General features: G+C 27.6%; 3 protein-coding genes across 3 annotated transcripts in view; 1 reads left to right on the forward strand and 2 right to left on the reverse strand.

The window, feature by feature from the left end:
* Positions 1-1,281: 1,281 nt before the first annotated feature.
* The window catches only part of LOC107439549 (acetylcholine receptor subunit beta-like 1), a 112,288-nt gene continuing 94,534 nt past the window's right edge, over positions 1,282-19,035 (forward strand). The window contains exon 1 of the mRNA XM_016052184.3: positions 1,282-3,015. Coding sequence (XP_015907670.1) covers positions 2,952-3,015 — 64 coding nt within the window. The 5' untranslated portion in view covers positions 1,282-2,951. The remainder of the gene's footprint in view (positions 3,016-19,035) is intronic.
* The window catches only part of LOC139424781 (sulfotransferase 1 family member D1-like), a 55,462-nt gene continuing 45,153 nt past the window's right edge, over positions 8,727-19,035 (reverse strand). Inside the window, exon 2 of the mRNA XM_016052186.3 lies at positions 8,727-13,650. Coding sequence (XP_015907672.2) covers positions 12,673-13,617 — 945 coding nt within the window. The 5' untranslated portion in view covers positions 13,618-13,650 and the 3' untranslated portion in view covers positions 8,727-12,672. The remainder of the gene's footprint in view (positions 13,651-19,035) is intronic.
* LOC107439551 (sulfotransferase ssu-1-like) overlaps positions 15,236-19,035 on the reverse strand; it is a 48,657-nt gene continuing 44,857 nt past the window's right edge. Inside the window, exon 2 of the mRNA XM_016052189.3 lies at positions 15,236-16,499. Coding sequence (XP_015907675.2) covers positions 15,487-16,419 — 933 coding nt within the window. The 5' untranslated portion in view covers positions 16,420-16,499 and the 3' untranslated portion in view covers positions 15,236-15,486. The remainder of the gene's footprint in view (positions 16,500-19,035) is intronic.

Consider the following 19,035-nt stretch of genomic DNA (forward strand, 5'->3'; position numbering starts at 1 on the left):
AAAAATTATCTTTAAATCTTACTTGAAAAAAAAACGAGGTTAAATACTTAACTACTGCACAAGAAATTACAACGATTTTAAAATAATTAAATTATAAAATTTATAAATTTTTGTTTCTTTTCGTCAACTTAAAATGAAAATATGACAGTTAATTTATGTGGAGAGATAAATCATGAATATTTTATTTAAATTTTTATTTACATTTTTGTGCATGTTAAGACCAGAAACAATTTTATAAGTAATTTTTTATGTCTGCACAAATATTTATTCTTTTCTGAAGAATGTCATTTACTTTATTTGTATAACAATTATTTCCAGTTTCTTCATACTTCAAATTTAAGAAAGAGTATTGTCACAGTACAGGTTGTTTTTAGTTGGTTTATATTAATACAGAACATATGAAAAAAAAATATTAATAATATTATTAAAAAAATGTTTGAACTAATAACAAAAATAAATGAGCACAAAATATTTTATATTTATATTTTTATTTTAAGCTTTGTAAGTTAATTTCAGTTTCATTTTGGAGCATTAGTCAAACGTAGCAGACAAACAATTTACATGTGCTACACTCTTTTATTGAACTTTATTTAATATACATTTTGTTGCAATCATATTTTATTATGCTTCAGTGTTTTATAGTATCAATAATCATTGTTGTGTATTGTTCGGAACTTCTACTTTTTTATTTTGAAGTTTTTATTGTTTTATTTAAATGTTTATTTCCTTCATTTATTGATTCATTTTTATTGATTCATTTTTATTTATCAATTTCAATATTTATACAGATTAATGATGTGTATTATTAATGTTTCGTTTGAATGTATAATTTTTTAAGTACGTTAATGAGCAATTTTATATTTGATTTTAATACTGTTAAATTTGACCTTCAAAGTATTCATGAATTTTAAACAATTTTTTTTTTATAATTTGAAGATAGAATTCAATTTTAAGATTAAGAAATTTTCGAGTTTTGGGATTATTACCATCAGTTATTAATATCATTTAGTTTTGAAGTATAATTTTAAACGCATTATTGAATGATTATATTTTTAATATGAAGATAGTTAAAATTTTCTAACAATAGTATTTTGTTATAATTAAAAATAAATTTCTATTTATAGTTTTGAATTTTGAAATTTAAGAGGTATTCTATAGGACCGGAAAAAGTTCTCTTTTCTTCTTAAAATGAAGTGGAATAAAAAAAAAAAGCACGCTTTTGCTTCGGTCCTGCATCCTGTGAGGCAAGCGATCGGTGTAAGGCGATCTCTGATTGGCTAAGAGAGTCGGCGCAACCCAGCTGGAGGGAGAAGAAAGAAGGTTCAATAATCAGGGATCTTCATCATCCTCACAGATTATTTGCTTTTTTATCCATTGAAAGGACCACATCAGCGAAGGGAGTGTTGTACGGAATTTTTTCCATAAGAAAAACCCAGTATCCCCTGGTTAAGTATTCCCCATTTACCGTTCTTAGGAGAGAGGAGGTAGTGATCCAGTGTGGGGTGGAATAGAAGGGAGTCTATGCGCGAGCGCCCCCATGAGTCGAACAAAGGAACCAACGAAAGAGTGTGTGGGGTGAGGCTGGAATGTTCCTGCCGGGGTGCTGGACGTTTGTCGCATCGCAGCATCCTTCTCCATCTCGTCCACCTTTCGTCTTCAAGATCACCGCTGGAAGAGATAAAAGCGGCACATCGCCACCAGCCTCCCCGGCATCCCGGTTATCCACACACGCCCTCCCCTTACGGATGATCCGAACTCTCAGTTATCCGGACTAATCATCTTTATTTTACCAACGTGCACAAAAGTCACACTCACCCTTTCCCCCCGGTTCCCTTCTTTAAATGGTGCTACAGGAAATCCCAAACCTCTCAACTCACTCTCTTGACGAAAAGTTCGAGTAATGATTCATAAAAAATAAGAAAAGAAGAGCTTTTATATTTAATACTTGGTTTCTATTCTTTCTGGGATACCAATGAATTGCGGTCTATGCCTTTAAAGTGGTAAGTTTGAAAAAAGACTTTTTATTTAAAGATTGTGTCAGGAGCTTAACCTAAGCAGTGAAATATTAGTATTTCTATAGACATTTTTATAAAGAGTATCGATTTGTTATCATACATTGAAAAAAAATTCGAATACTATTATAAAAATATTAAAGGCATTTTGAACTGTACATTGAAGAAGAAGCACGTGTATTTAATGAAGAATATGAAAATTCGAGAATTCTAAATCAAAAGTTTGACATTGCTTAAAGATTTTTGATTTGATTCAGAAAAAATCAGTTTATTTCTCTATTTTTGAACACAATACTGTTGATTTTCAATTTTGAAATCTGTTGGCTTTAAAATAAATTATATACATTTTGTAGAAAAAATGGAATGCCATGTTTTTCAGAGAAAAATAAAAAGACTTTCAAGGTTTGATTATATAATCAAAAAACAGTTTGGCGGATTTTTAAAATTCAAGGATGATCAAACTGCTCACTTTCGACGAAAGCTAGTGTAAATTAAATTTTGATTTCATATTGATAAATGTGTTAACTTATCGCGGATAATCGAGAAAATTTCATATCATGTTGAATTACAACCTGACAGTTCCTTCATTATTATTTAAAAGAGAAAAAAATCACTTTGGCGAATATAAATGATTAAAGAATTTAAATGTTTATTATTATTCGAAATGTTTCAAAGAATTGGAAAAACAGTGAGACAATTTTTGTTCACAATTATTTGTCCAAATGATCCAGTCCAGGACATAATATTTCGATCAGTTTTGTTAGTTAAAGTTGAACATTGAGTTATAAAAATGCTTATTGGTGTTACAAGATATATTAAAAACTAAGATAATAATTCAAACTGGAATAGACAGAGGTGAGAGCAAGATCAATTGGAAATCAAGACGTCGTGGCATGTCTGGTTATCGCGCTTTATTTTATTTCGTTCACTCTACGAGCCATGAACATTAAAAACAAGTCCTCCCTGGTTGTTGCAGTGTTTATCTGCTTTGGCATGATAACAGGTGAGTGTTAAAATACATTATTCTATAAAATGCTGACATGAATATTAACACTCACGAGTTTCAAATTAGTTACATAATTATGCAGTTTCATGGATATAGGAATTACTGACATAAATATTCACATAAATACATTAACTCTAAATAATTGTGACTAGATAAGTAAAAAGTTTGATATTTTGACATTCAAAGAATGTATTTTAAATTTAAAAGTTTACGCTTGATCTGTCAAAATCTATTTTAAAAGATATTTAATTGAACTGAATGTAGGGTTTAATGACACAAGATCCAAATGAGGACCTGCTGTGACAAACAACACGTTTCAACTTGCCAATAAGAGAAGTGCATACTTCCTTAATTTTCTTAAAAAAACATTCATAAAATGGTAAAAATACAATCAACGGTAATAGTGACATAAATTCAGTTCAAAGTAAAAATATACTAAAATTTTATGAAAAAGTATCATAACTTAAACATAATTAATATTTTTAATTATAATTCTTGCTGCATTATTAGCAATTTTAATATTTTCAATTGATTTGAAATTCGATAAAAAGAAAAAAATAATAAGGAAACCAATGTTTGCGAGTTAAGGGTTCTTGCGCTGTCCTCCATAGTTTTGGTCAGACAACTACTAATTTTAAAACAAAAATATAGTTAATGTGTGCTATATTGAAACTTATCAAAGAGCTATATTTAGAGTAATATTTTAGACGAAGAAGTAATGCTTTAGCCTTTTTCGTCCAAAAAGTTTACAAAAAAGATGAACTACTTTAAATGAATTATTTGTAATTAAGAATTGTAGTTAGCAAATGTAAGAAAATTATTCAATGGTTTTTATTCATAAATTATTCCGTACAATGTTAACCTTTTGTTTTTATACTTATGTTTTTCTCTTTATTATAAGTAAAGAAAAATCTGTTTCTAAAGTCTAAAAATAGATTGTCTCAATTTTCTGTAAGCTTAAACAAATATCAACACTGTTTATTTTTTAAATATCATCATTACACTTTGCTAATTGTAAAGCTTGGTTAAAGTTATTATTATTTTTTGAAAATTAGGCTAAACTAATTTTATAATGTATCGCAACATCTGGTAGGTGTTTAAAAAAACAATTTTGTAGCTGGAAAACAGCTTTACTTAAATATTTAATAGAATTGGTATTGTATAGCATGAATGATAGACATAGCTTGTTTTTATTCCGATAATAAGCTCATAGACTAAGCAAAAGGGGGCTGCAAATTTCTTTTTCTTCACCAAAATGAATGGCATAGAATTCCTAATCTCTGGATTTATAAAGCATCCCGCTGGAATACTTGTTAACTACCTACTTCAGTATATTTTTATTAATGATTATATTTTTCATATTTGAATTCCTTTAAGAATTATCGTCTTTATGGTCCTGTATGGCTTAGTTTAGTTGGTTAAGTTTGAAGATAATGAGTATGAAAAAAGTATTTACAAATGTGAGAAAAATTCTTGTAATAAATTGATTATGATGTAATAAATTCAGTTCAAAAGTAAGAAGACCAATTTGCATTAATTTCACTATTAAAGAAAATAAATTTAATTTTCGTATTAAAGTATGCGTTTAAAATTGGATAATGCGCATGCGCATGGATGAAAGTTAAACATTAAATGTTACTCGGGGCATTATAAGGTTATTTTTGAAAATTTAGCCACATTCCTTTCTCATGTTATTTAACTAACTATAATAAGCATAAAAATTTGATGGGCAATACTTAACGAAAAAAAAAAAAATATTTAGCGTTATTTGGAAATGGTGAAAAGAAATAATACTTTAAATTTATTTGAAAGAATTGACGATTCTGGGACTTCATTACCTAAATTGTTGTTATTTAAACCGAGAAAAATATTTCATAATAAAAAAGTGCATATTTATAAAAAAATGAACTATAAAATGTTCTAGCACTGAATATTATATTTTTTCATTACATGCTACAGTAATAATAATAATGAAAATATTATCAACAATTTCCTCTTAACTTAAAAATTAAATATTTATTTACAGTATAATAAATATAAAGTGGTAAAATCACGTAAATTTTAATGAATAGAAACAGATTATTAATTATAATTTTTTGAATCCTTATGAATATCCTGAATTTTTAACTTATCATTCAAATCATATAGAAACTAATTTGACTTTTCTTATTGTGCTTATGTAATAAGACAACAAGATTTATTGGTATAAAAATAAAAATACCGCATCCTGAAATGTTTTATAGTTTATTTTAATAGATAACCTTTTATAGTTCGAAAATAGTTTTGTTTTCACTAATTATAAGTTAGCTGATAATAAAAAAAAATTATCATATTAATTATTAATTTACAAATAGACGCAATTCCTAACAAAAAATAAGTATTTAAATATTTATTATGTAATTTTAAATGAATTGATGTATTTTTTTAAGTTAAACAGAATATATCTAAATATATGCCATTTTTATAATTACTATTTAGCTAACTTTTGCTTTTGAATAAAATGATGTGTAAAATACAAAAGAATAAATATTGAATGGGATGTACATAGAAATCTTTTATTTTCCCTTTTTTTAAATTCTTCGAAACAAATGTTTTTACTTTTGTTTAAATGTATTATACAGATAAGATAATCGTCCCAATTCGCTGCAAAAAAGTATTTATATGAATGTATTTGTTGTTGAAAACGTTTTTGAAAACTAACTAATGTAATAAATTGTTTTCTTATTAAGTGATACAGCTTTTTCTAAAAATCATTTTTCAAGTTTTGATTTTCAAGTTTTGATTTTGGACTTTAGTTTCTTTTAATAAATAATTACACTAAGACTTATTAAGTTGACAAATTGTAAACTCTAGCTTTTATCGTTTCACTTATATTCTGTTTATTTTCAAATAATGGGTCAAATTATATTATAACATTAAGAACTAATTGTGGTGAAAGATTTTGTTTTCATTGATTTCTATCGAACTGACTGAAAGTAATTTGAATTTAAATGGTCAAGAGTTTTCAAAACTCATATGGTAATTATTATTTGTTTTACTTTTTAGATTTATAAAACTTTATTCTTTGATGCCTTTGTTTATTTAGCGAAAATAAATTTTATTAAAAACTACGATCATTAAAATAAATAAATGTAATAAAAAAATACTGAAACTAATGCAAAGGAATTACAGTACATGATAATTATAAAATTATATAATTAATTATTTTAAAAATTAATGGAGAGAAAAATATAATATTATTGACTCACATGAACTCATACTAATTATTAGTAAATAATATAACTCAATACCAATCGATAATAATTACTATCGATAATAATTCAGTCTAACGTAAAAATTATTTAATTTGTTGAGGTTCTAAAATCATTTCATATAAGGTGTAAAACTATTTTAGTGAAACCTGTGTTAGTTTACCATTTCTGGGGCGACAATTTGTTGGTCTACATAGACAAGAGATCAAATTACATCCTAATTAATTTAATAGTTTTTCCAAATTTAGTGCTCTTTATGAATAATTTAGAAAAGTGATCAATTTAAAAAGTTCGTAAACTTAACAGGTTTTACTGTAATGGTAAAGATGATGTCAGTGTGCCGAAATGTAGGCACTTTTTGAATGCGCGTTATTTGTTGAATTTTAAATTCAATACTCCAATCCAAAGTTTTTACTTACGTAAAGGAATATTTGGGCTTCATATTTTTGCCAAAATACCCAATTATTTCACTAAAAAACTGTTGATTATTTTTGCAATTAAAATTGAATATTTTTTTAAACGCAAGTGATTTTAATGGACTGTTATAACGTATTTGACATTAGAACCAAAATTTAAAGTTTTAACTAAAATAAAAATATCTATTCTATGAATTAAATAAAATTTTAAATACAATTTAAAATATTTTAGGTTGATAATAAGTAATTGTGTGTGTTGAACAATTTTTTAAAAATGAAAAGTTTTCGTAAAAAAAAATTATTTCAAGTTTAATAACTAGAATAGATAAATTTAATTAGTTAAATCTTATTCCATTGTCAGGTATTTTGGCAAAATAGTGCACCCCAAGGGAATCATAATAAAACATTAATAAAACAGAGTCTATTATCTGGAATTAAAGTACATTTTTTTAAAGAGGGAATATTTTAGCAACTATCCACTTGTACTTTTTAAAAATTGGTATGAAGCATTAAAAAAAATTGATGTTAAAATTAAAACGTGTCTGCGAATTGTTACGGTTAGTGATTTTTCAGTGCTCTATTACATAATGTTAATTAACATGTGATCAGGTAAATTATCTATTTTTAGTACCTTAATGATCTTATAATTTACTAATAAGTATTCAAAGACAAAAATTTCGAATTTTATTGTGAAAAGTAATTTTTTTTAAAATAACTATTTCCATTCATTTGTGCGGATCTAAATGCATTGACTGTTGAATAACTAAATATTCGAATGCTCTAAATATCTACAAATCGATAGTATGCATTTCCAATTCCTCAGTTTTTACTCTAAAAATGAAAAAGGTCTCAACATTTACCCCCTTCTCGAAGACTTGAGTTGGTAAAAATATTTATCAGTGTCTTTTGTTACTAATGATAAAAGGAATGAACTTTCTTCTAGATCTTCTAAAGCCTTGAAATTTGAGTTCAATGGGAGTGATAATTTTGTAAAAATTAGTCTAAAAGAGATTGTTTTAAGAAATATTTAATAGATTATGATTTAGAATTTTTAAAATTTTTATTAAAAATATTTTTTCTGAAAAAGAAACGAAAAAGAATACTTGAAAAGAGATTTTTTTCTTAATATCCTTACTTAACTTGTCCTTAAGATTATAAGCACATTTCCTTTTTGAAGCGAAGAATAACATTTAAAAAAATAAAATAATAATGCAACTAAAATTATTAAAGCGAAACAATCTAAAATCTAAGCAATCAATGCCCTCCCGCTTCTTCAGCGGGCGACGGTGAAACTTCATTACAATTTTTAAGATTAGCTAATTAGAACTTTACTAATGTTGTGCGTAAGTTTTTATTCCAAATTTACTAAGATATTCTTCCAGATGTTTTCTTTCATGTCTAACCATAGTATCACGCAATCAAGTGTCAGAAGTGCTTACATGAATAAATGGGATTCAGGTAAACACATTACTAAAATTTGAGAAAATTTGCCCAATTTTTGGTTAAATATTCTAATGATTTCAATTTTAATAATACGAAATTGGAATGTTTCTTTTTAATACTCTGTTACTTATTATTTGAACAATTAACAGTTTTGAATAAAAATTCTGTTTTGCTTTAGACATTATTATATTAAATTTATTGAATGTTGATATATATATAAGATTTATTGAGTGTTGAACTTCGTGGTCCCAATTTATCTCCTAAATGTTATTACGTACTCCATGTAACAATATTAAACGATTAAATAAACTAAGAGGGAATTAAAACTGAAAGGAGAATAAAAAAAATTAATTTAAGAACAGAAAATCATTGGAAAGCTTCAAGGTAATGGAGAAAATATATATTGGATTAAGCAAAAAGGGGACAAATGTGTTACTCAAAAATTCTTAAATCTTAGCATGGTCATAACAAAGATATCCCTTTTTGCTCTGCAACTAAATATGTGATGCTGAACTATGGAGTGGTGAAAAATAATTTATATTTTACGTTAAACTGTATTAAAATTCAAGCAGAGTGTGTAGAAAGGATAAAAAGCTAGTTAATTTTTATTTGTCTTTATTCACTAAATACATTTTACATATGGCACTTAGTGGGATTGAGACAACATATGACAAGCCCTAATTCTTACATAAGAGAACTTTTTTTCATTTTTTTCCATTATATCTAAGATAAGAATCTTATAAGTTTCAGAAATTTATTACAGATTACAGCATTATGCACATCTGGATAAATGCGTAAAATTTTTTAGAGATAGCAGCAAATGCAAATCTACTCTAAGAAAAGCGAATATAAATATAAATCTACTCTACTCTACACTACTAAGAAGCAAATATAAATCTACTCTACATTTTCGATTATATATTGGATAAGTACCTTATAAGTTTCCAAAATTTGTTACAGATAACAACAAGTACACACCTAGATAAATACTTTACAATCTTCTGGAATTTCTAATGGAGAACAATACAATACAAATCTACATGGAAAGAAAATGCATGGTCAAAACTACCAAAATATGGTAAAATTGATGTTTCTGGCTCTGTAGAAACATCAAAAGTTTCAATAATTTGTACCAATGCATTTTGGTAGTTACATTGGTAATAACAACATTAAAATAGGGCTTCATAATATGTGATAAAATTTGGTAAATGCGGAAAAAATTGATAATTTTATTATGATATTTTAGAGCATGACATAAAAACCATTTATTGTTTTGGAATTTCTAATATATAATAGCACAATGCACTACTAGATTAGTACTTTACAATTTTGTGGAATAGCAGCAGAAACTTTTCATTGCCTGAAGGAAAATTGCAAGATTTTTCTTCATAAATGCTTTCAAAATGTGGCTTATCATTATATTACTTCAAACTCTTCAAAATTTGTAATGAAGAATTGTGTATCTGGAAAATTGTAGTTTTTGTTTTAACTTGATAGTAAAAACAAATAATAGCCGAGAACAAAATTTTTACTGTCGTTTTCTATTTATAGAATAAGTTTTTTCCTTTTAATCTAACATTTAAGAAGTAAATAGCATTTATTTAGACTCATCGTGGAAGAAAGCAGTTAAAAAATTCATTAGGAAATGTTTCTTAAAAACGTGATATCAAAAATATAGTAAAAAAGCAATATAAGCCGTAAATTCGTATACTTAAAAGAACATAAAAACTTAATTAATTTTTATTTGCCTATGAAATCTAACTTTGATCATAAAAAATGTTATTTCGTAGAATTTCTAATCGTCGAATAAGTTAATTTGACTGCCTATGTACGTTTAAATTTCTGGTTTAATTATTTATTTATTTGGTTGTTTGTAGCATAAATGGTTTATCAACATAATGGGGCACGCATTAAAAATTAAATTATACTATACCCACTAAAATTCTCTTGATTCCTGCGGCTTTAATCATAAATAATAGACTCAGATAATGTTTTATTTTATTATTTTAGGTTTTTAATTAATAAGGTATTTTAGATTTCTTCATTAAAAATGAATACCAATTGTGTCAATTGTAAATATTTTTCATCATAACTTTCTTTTATAAAATATTAAAACGTAAGAAGTGCATCTCAATATAGATTATATTTTGGAATATACTATTAGTAAAGAAGTATTGCTTACTTTAATGTAAAAATAGTTGGTATTTGTCGTAAGTATGATAATATAATTTAAATTATAAAACATTAATATCCAATTGTTCAATAAAAGCTTAATTGATAGAAAGATTTAAATTTTAAATATTAGTAAGCATGAAATTTAATTACTCGTTATTAATCACAGAATAATAAGAGTAAACTAACTAATCAAACTTAGTATCTTTTATGATAACTATATTTCTTTTCTATATTATGTATATTCTTCTAGACCCGTTTTTTCAAATTTGAAGTAAAATGTTTAAACTGTTTAAATTTATGCAACATTTTTTGATGAAGATAATTTCATATCCACTTTTCCATTTTCATTTTATTCAGTTATATTAAACTATGAATTTAATTATTGTAAAGTTTTTTTTGAAGATAATAAATAATAAAAATATTCAGTAAATAAAATATTTAAAGCATATAAAAACATTTCAAAGTTTACTCTTGTCAAACTTTATAGTAATTTGGTATTTAGTTAAATTAGAGAGACCTAATTTTTTTTGTTCTTTATTGATTATTTTATGAAAATATATTTCTTGAAAATGTATAATTTGATTATTTTTTATGCATAAATATGTCTTATTTTTTTTAAACTTATATTTGAATGGTTTTTAAAGGAAGCTAAATTAAATAATTTAAACTTAACTTTAAATACACAAAAAATGTTAAAACAGCTATTTTTTAAATAGGTAGTAATGTTTTATCTAGGTTTGAAGTGCAATTTGCGAACTTTAAACTTTAAAGTGTAATATGTTTCAAATTGTTATTTGCTTTATTGTTAAGTTAGAGGAAAATATTTTTAAACGATATGCATGATATATATTTCTATCATTCATATTTTTCACTGTTTTTCGTTAATTATTCTTTGAAAAACAAATTCTTTATTAATTATTTGAATAAATATGGTAATAAAAAGTGTTATGATGCATTTAGTAGCAACACGGAAAAGAATAGAAAAGAAAATTTTAACTTATAGAGTTGAAATGGTTCTTTCCTATTTCATATGAAGTTCAAGAAAAATTACATTTATTTTAAATGGTGCAAATGTTAAGAAGATACTGAATACAGCAAAAAAGCTTATCTATTTTTGAAAGCATAATTTTATGTAATAAATGTGTTGTAAGTTTTAAGCTATAACTAAATGTATAGTATTTTTAAAAATTTGTTAAAAAATAAGTTTTTTTTAGCTTATATAAAAAATTGCATTTGGGCTACAGTATTATATATTTCTGGCTAAAACTAAGAAATCAGAGAGTGTATTGAATTGTATTATTTCCTGAAAACACCGAAAAAGCAGTGGGTGTGTTAAAATTGAGTGCTATTGTAAATGAAATATATTTTATTTGTTCAATTTTTTTCAAGCAATAATACATATATGAAGTTCATATTTTGCTCTTATTTCATTTTTTAAAAATTTTTCTTAATATATTTCCTAAGCGATTTTTTAGTTTGACACATAATCGATGGTAATTTATGTTACTGTAATCTATGTAATTCTAGACTATGTTATGTATGATTTGGATAACATACCTACATAAATATAATGCTTGTGATTGTTTTTTTTCATACCACCGTGTCTACTACATGGTTTGATGTAGTTCAGTTCATTTTAATTTCAAAAAGATTTAAATTAGGATTTAAAAATAAAAACCAAGAGACATCAAATTGTTCATAAACTTCACAGAATACTAAATGAAAGTAAATACCTTTCAAAATAAAAAAAAAGATTTATTAATATAAGTTATAATGATAGATAGTGAAGTACACTGTAAATATTACGGTAAAAGTACCAGCACTCAAGATGCTGGTACTTTTTTCCTTTTTACCTGAACCTGTTTCCCAACAAAAAATCTGATGTACCGCAATTTTTCAAGTTACATTTGCTGCAAAAATCGCTGAATCACTTTAATTAAATAAATAGTTCTGTAACAATTACAGTAAAATATTTTACAGTAAAGTGAATGTTTAGGATGATGCATCTAAAGTGCCAGTACTTATACCGCAATTTGATCCTGAAATTTTTACAGTGCATGAGATTTGAGGCGATCTTGGAACAATGTGTTTTATATTCCAATTAGGTTCATACTATTATCGGTTTCATTTTGTATTACTCATTATTAATTTAGGTGCGCTTCAGAACATTCATTAATTCCATTAACTTATTAACTTATTCACTTATTTCAAGAGTGATCGTGCAACTTTACTTAAATTCTAGTGTTAAAATTGAGAATCTAATACAAATTATTCTTTTTGACCGAAAATGTTCTACGCTGTTATTGAACAAATTTAGTATTTTGAACCAAATTTATCGATATTAGTTATGAAAAAACCATTAATCAAAATCAGACTGTTAATTGTTTCTTCCTTAAATAAAGGGAATTGAAATTACGATGCCAATCTTCGAAGTGTGCCAAGCGTTTGTCCAAAATTTTAGTGCTCTCTTCAGATAAGATAATCTCATCAAGAGTATTGATGGAATAATGTCCTTTAGTTTCAGATTCTTTCATAACACTGACATACTTCTTAGCAATTGGAAAATGTATTTTGCATTTACCAGATAGTAGCTTGTCGAAAAACATTTCTTGCCAAAAATCATCAACTGTACATCTCATATAGCTGCTGCTAAAAAATAAAATTTCTTTCAAGACTTTTTCGTTAGAATTCAACAGAATTTGTCTATATCCTTCTCCCAGGAAACGTGCAATCTTTAAAATGGTATCTTTTGGGTTTGCTGTTAGTGATTCATAGGTAATAAACAGAGCATCGCTGCGCCATCTGCATTTGCCCCAACCAGAAGTAAAATGATCAAAATAATCACCATAACCGATTTCTCCTTTAACAAACAAATTTAAAAAGTCATCGAAAGTGCCATGCGTGAAAAAGTAAGCAGGTAACATCTTTGTGTGTTTGTAGTACGATACAACGCAATCTGAAAAATGTCTTGCGACGTAAATATATTTCCCACGGTGAAAATACTTCAGTCTTCCAGGAGGGATATACGTCTTGATACAACGAGGATTTTGGACATAGCTCAAACTTTCAATTCCAACCATCTCCAAAAGTGGAATCGAAGTGAAGTATTCGTCAGCGGAATATAATTGCTGTCCGTTTCTCAAGATAAGATGAACTATTTGAGAAACGAAAGAGGCACCACACTTGGGGTAACTTGACACAATAATGTCGCTGTCTTCTGGCAAGTACTCCATGGCTGAACGTACTATGTCGGGATCGAAAAAAAGAGGAACTCGTAGTCCATTTACAGTTTGATATTCTGGCTTTCTAGCCATTGTTGTGTTCCTTTTCAGACACTTTTCTGGAAACTAAAAATAAATACTTTAAATATATTTAAGTGGTAAATTGTAACAAAACAGAAAAAAAGTCATAAATGAGAAAAATAATGTCAATGAATTACAAAAATTGTCTTAGAACCAGAGTTTGATCTAATTAATGTGAGTAAAATTTTATATTAAGTTTAAATCATCTAGGACAGGGCCCAGATTATTAGAACTTAGAATAAAGTCCCTCCGCCGTGAACCGATCGACGTTTGATCGACCCGCTGAGGAGGGGGAGGGAGGCGTCGATTGTTTACATTTCAGACTGTTTTGATTTAATAACTTTAATTGTATTTAAACATGCAGTCAAAATAAAATACAATTACATGGTATCGGTATGGCTTTAGGTGACGAGTTAGCTCCGGGTGAACCTCTCGTCCATGGAAAGTTGTACTAACTCGAGTGAATTATACCACAGTAGACAAAATGGAAATAATTTGAAGTCTGTAAGGCGGTTCGGTACTATTTGATCTGCACACCGCCTATCTCGGCTGGATATATATATATATATATATATAGCGACATTCGCTTCACGCACCTGCTGTTCAGAGAAAGGGTCCTAATTGATCCTAATTGGTGAGATTTCCGCAGGAGAATATATTCCACTTATCAGGATTTTCCTGGGCGGTGTGAATTNGGCAAAAAGTACCGTCTCCCATGTTAGGTTGTAATCCGTGTTTTACACACTTTAAAGTTTTCTGTTTGTTTCTTTTTAATCTAACTGAATTCGTTAGTTTCATTTCGTCGTAGCAAATATTTAATAGAGTATTTATAAAGCGTTAGTAAGACTTTCATTCACTCTAATTTGAGTGTTAGAACTAGTAAAATATGTTAAGCATTTCTTGAAATTAAAAGTAATTGTTTAGTTTAATCAAATGGCTTTTATACTATATCTATCTGGCAAATAAAGTAAACACATTACTTAAAATAATGTTACTAATAATAAAATTGCAAGCTTTTGAGAATTTAATAAATGCAATAATCAAAAATTATTTGTGCATTCAACTAAAGTTTTTTTGTACATTTTTGTTATTCTAAAAACTTATTAAAACGTTCTTTAGTAATTTGTTAGGCTTTTGCTCCATATTCACCCAATTAATTTCAACTTCAAAGGCACGCACTTACCTTTTAGATTTCTTTCTCGTTTTTAATGCGTTATGGATACTTATCTTTCATACGTAAATATCATTTACATATAATCCATATAACGAATTAAAAGGTCGTAAGTACAACTAATATTTTTAATAACAATAGTTTTTATAATAAATATTTAGTTTTGAAATAATACTATAATTTTAACTTTGAAAATGTTAAAGTTTCCTCCATCTTAATATTTTGATCTTTCTTGGCTTTCATGTTTGTGAATTTTAAATTTTCTTATTTCGGATTCGGTTTATCAAACTCGGGTTGAATTTTAGATTATCTACTTGAAAATAAAATTGAGATTTTACACTTAGGATGAAATTTTTGATCTAAATGTAAATAAAAACACAAATTATTAAAAATTAAAAAAAAAAACAATCAGCAAAAGATATCTAAATAAATAAATATAAATTAAATGAGACGAAAGTATAATTAATTTTTTTATTAAATATTAAAAGAACCTATTAAAATACAAAGTAAGTAAGGCAAAAGTATAATTCAATTTACAAATCCCTGAAAGAAATTTAAAACCAAGTGTTTGAAATTAGTAATATACAAATGTTTATGTAATAAGCAACCATTGTAGTTCACAATTGGTCAATCATCTGTTATATTTCAGACTGATATATATCAAGTAACTCTGCAAAGCTCAAAAAATGAAGTACTCTACAGTGATTGGGTTAACAATTGATATCAATTTTCATGAAATAATTCCAAATAGCAGAGCCTTCTATCCATACTCTGTCTTTGAAGTATTTTTCCAGTTTTTCAATGTTTTCTTCAGATAGAGTAATATCATCGGGAACATCGTTCAAGAAATGACCTTTACTTTCAGCTTCCTTCACCATCCTGGCATACTTATCAGCAACAGGAAAGTGTAAGTCGCATTTACCGGCTAGAAGCTTCTCTAAAAACATTTCCCGCCAAAAATCATCAACTGTACTTTTCATGAAACTGCTGTTGAGAAATAAGATATCTTTTAAGACTTTTTCCCCACATCTTTTTAGATTCCGAACATGTTTTTCTCCTAAGAAACCAGCTATCTGCAAAATTGCATCTTTTAAGTTTAATGTGAGCAATTCATACGTAATGAACAAAACATTGTCATACCATCTTTTACTGTAACCAGAACTGAAATGGGAAATATAGTCACCATAACAGACTTCTCCTTTGATGAATAAACTTACAAATTCGTCAATAGTTCCATCCGTAAACAAATAAACAGGAAACATCCTTATATGCCTGTAGTAGGATACGACACACTCTGAAAAATGCCTTGCAACATAAATATATTTGGAGTGTTTTTTATACTCGATTCTATCTAGTGGCAAGTAAGTTTTTAAACAGCGTGGACTTGGCAAATTGTGTACAGTTTCTGTTCCCATTAACTCTAAAATTGGAACGGATGAGAAAAATTCGTCCGTAGAATAGCATTGCTGCCCATTTTTCAAAATGAGTTGAACAATTTGAGAGACAAAAGATGCACCACATTTAGGAAAACTCGACACAATAATGTCGTCATCTCCTGGTAAATATTCCATGGCGGTACGTACGATTTTGGGATCATAAAAAAGAGGGACTGGTAATCCATCAATAGTTTGATATAGTGGCATTTTAATCAGGATTTCGTGATTTTTTAAGATATGTAGTTTTGTCCGGAAACCAGTATAATAGAGGAAAAGTTTTCAAATACCTGAAAAGAAGTTTGAACAAAAAAGTAAATTAAAAGCAATCTGATAAGGAAACTGAATAGAATATTACAACATTAATGCACTGTAAAAATAACAGCTCTTTTGCGCTGAATTTGAATATTTTTTCGATTTTATTTTTGCAATTACGCTCAATATTACGCAAAAAAAGAACTATTTCTCAAATTCAACACCTGACTTGTATCCAATAAAAGTTTCAGATAGGAGAGTGGAATATTTGCTTAAGTGTGAAAATCAATTAGTATATTGTTTTCTTAATATTAAAAAAAATGATTAATTGTGCATAATATCTGTCATGTGGCAACTACATTGGGGCCTCGATTCTGGAAATCATATCGAATGATAGAAATATGATGATTTCGATGTATAAATAGCAATTTTGGCATATAGGTTATTTGGTTTTCGTATCTAAACTTCAGTATTCTTTCAGTGCACCGTAAAAAAAATTCGGGATCAAATTACAGTCTACAGACCTGCCAACTACTACGATTTTTGAAAAATATTTTATAGAGTGGCCGATATTTAAAACCAAATCTTTCACAATTTTTCTTAATTTTGCAAACATTTTAAAAGCCTCACCTCGAAAGAGCTAGAACAAAGTGGCGTTGCATTTGAACTTTTAAATAATTTATGTGCAGTGGTGTGGAAAATAAGTTTAAGTCAATAAAATAATACATTAAAACACAAACATAGCAACCATTAGAATGAGTTTTGAAGTGGTTACCCTGAGTATAACTTATCGGTACTTTGTGTACATCATTTGTAAAATATTATACTATAATTTTTACAATAATATTTATTTAATCAAAAAGATTTAGTGATTTTAGGGTAATTATTTCTATAAAAATTACGGTAAATTAAATTTTTTGTTCCTTAACATGTGTCGGTAAAAATGAATTATACGGCAAAAAGTACCGTCTCCCTGAGTTCCGGTACTTTTAAACTTTTCATTTGCCCATAAATCTTTCTTAATTTTTTTTTATATCTTTTCCTTTTCTTTCATATTTTATTAAGATACTTCAAAGTATTCACATAAATTTTTAAAAAAAATATTTAAAATTGTGCTTTGGTAAAACTTATATGATTTGTTGTTGCTTTTGCTTAAGATTTTTTTTTCAGTAATAGCAAAAAAAATATTAAATTCTTTGCTTAACAAGTGTGAACTGAAATACACTACTGGCTATTAAAATTGCTACACCAGGAAGGAATGCAAATAACAGAATGATATTTATTGCTCACATCCATTATAGTTGGAAGAACAGATGATTACATTTTCAAGATATTTGGATGTCCTGAGGAATCAGTACTCAGAGCAGCCTCCCCTGGCAGCAATAACAGCAGTTATTCTCCTGGGCATCAAGTCGAAAAGAGATTGGATAGCTTGAACGGGTACAGAATTCCATGCAGATTCAACATTATGCCACCATTCATTGACTGTAGTGACTGAAGAGTGATGGCATGCCAGTCGTTTGGCAACCATTGCTTAGACGTTTTCAATCGGTGAGAAATCAGGAGAATGTGCTGGCCAGGGCAACAGGCGAACCTTCATGGCGTTTCATATGACCGTAATGAACCCATCGATTCCATATTCTGCTAACAGTCATGAGATATCGACCAATACGAAAAGTAATACTTCGGTATGATAAACCGCACTTCCGGTAGGCCACAATTCAACCTCGATCAAACTCAGGTACGTGCTGGTAGGCATTTTTCCTTTACACGAGGCATAACTGAACATAACTGAAACTTCTTTTACCCAAGAACAATGCTCAAATTCAATTTCTGTATGAGAAACTTACAGTCAAATCTCTTATTTTATACACATTGTAGGTATCGCTACCGCCACCTGCTTTACATGAATGCGCTGATAAGCAAATCATTTGCATACCACAGCATGCTTTAGCCGTTCTGCAAATTTCACGTTTGTGGTGTGTCGCCTACCTGGTGTAGCAATTTTAACAGCCAGTAGTGTATTTTTTTCATAGATCATATTTCAATATTTTACTAGCTAGCAAATGAAACACATTAACTTATTAATATCTTATTGGAATAAATTAAAAAATCGTAATATAATTACGTTTACATATTTTTCATCATTACTTGCAACATTTTAGGTCAGCCCAGTTTGTCCTCAAACGGATCCTCAATACCTAAAAATTGTATATTATCCTATAATGATATTGCTTACCATATAATACTAAATTGCTTAGACTTTAAAATGGTGATTTCAGAAAGTAAGAGTTAAAAAAACGCACCATTCTAGCATAAGTTGGAATAAAAAAAAATTGGGTTGTTTTTGTTTATATCATCAAAATAGATTTTAATTTCTTTTAACGACAGGTGCTGATGAGCCTGCCGTACGCACATGAAAAATGCTGATATTGAAAATTATAATATTGCATTTATGGAAATGTTTATTTCTTTACTTAGAATAATAACATTTAAAACGAAACGTTTCTACAAAGGAAAAGTTTTGTTATGAACAATTTTCTGGCGCTCTTTTTGGAAAATAGGAGTTAA

Source organism: Parasteatoda tepidariorum, chromosome 3, assembly GCF_043381705.1.
Source record: "Parasteatoda tepidariorum isolate YZ-2023 chromosome 3, CAS_Ptep_4.0, whole genome shotgun sequence".
In the NCBI taxonomy this organism is placed as follows: domain Eukaryota; kingdom Metazoa; phylum Arthropoda; class Arachnida; order Araneae; family Theridiidae; genus Parasteatoda; species Parasteatoda tepidariorum.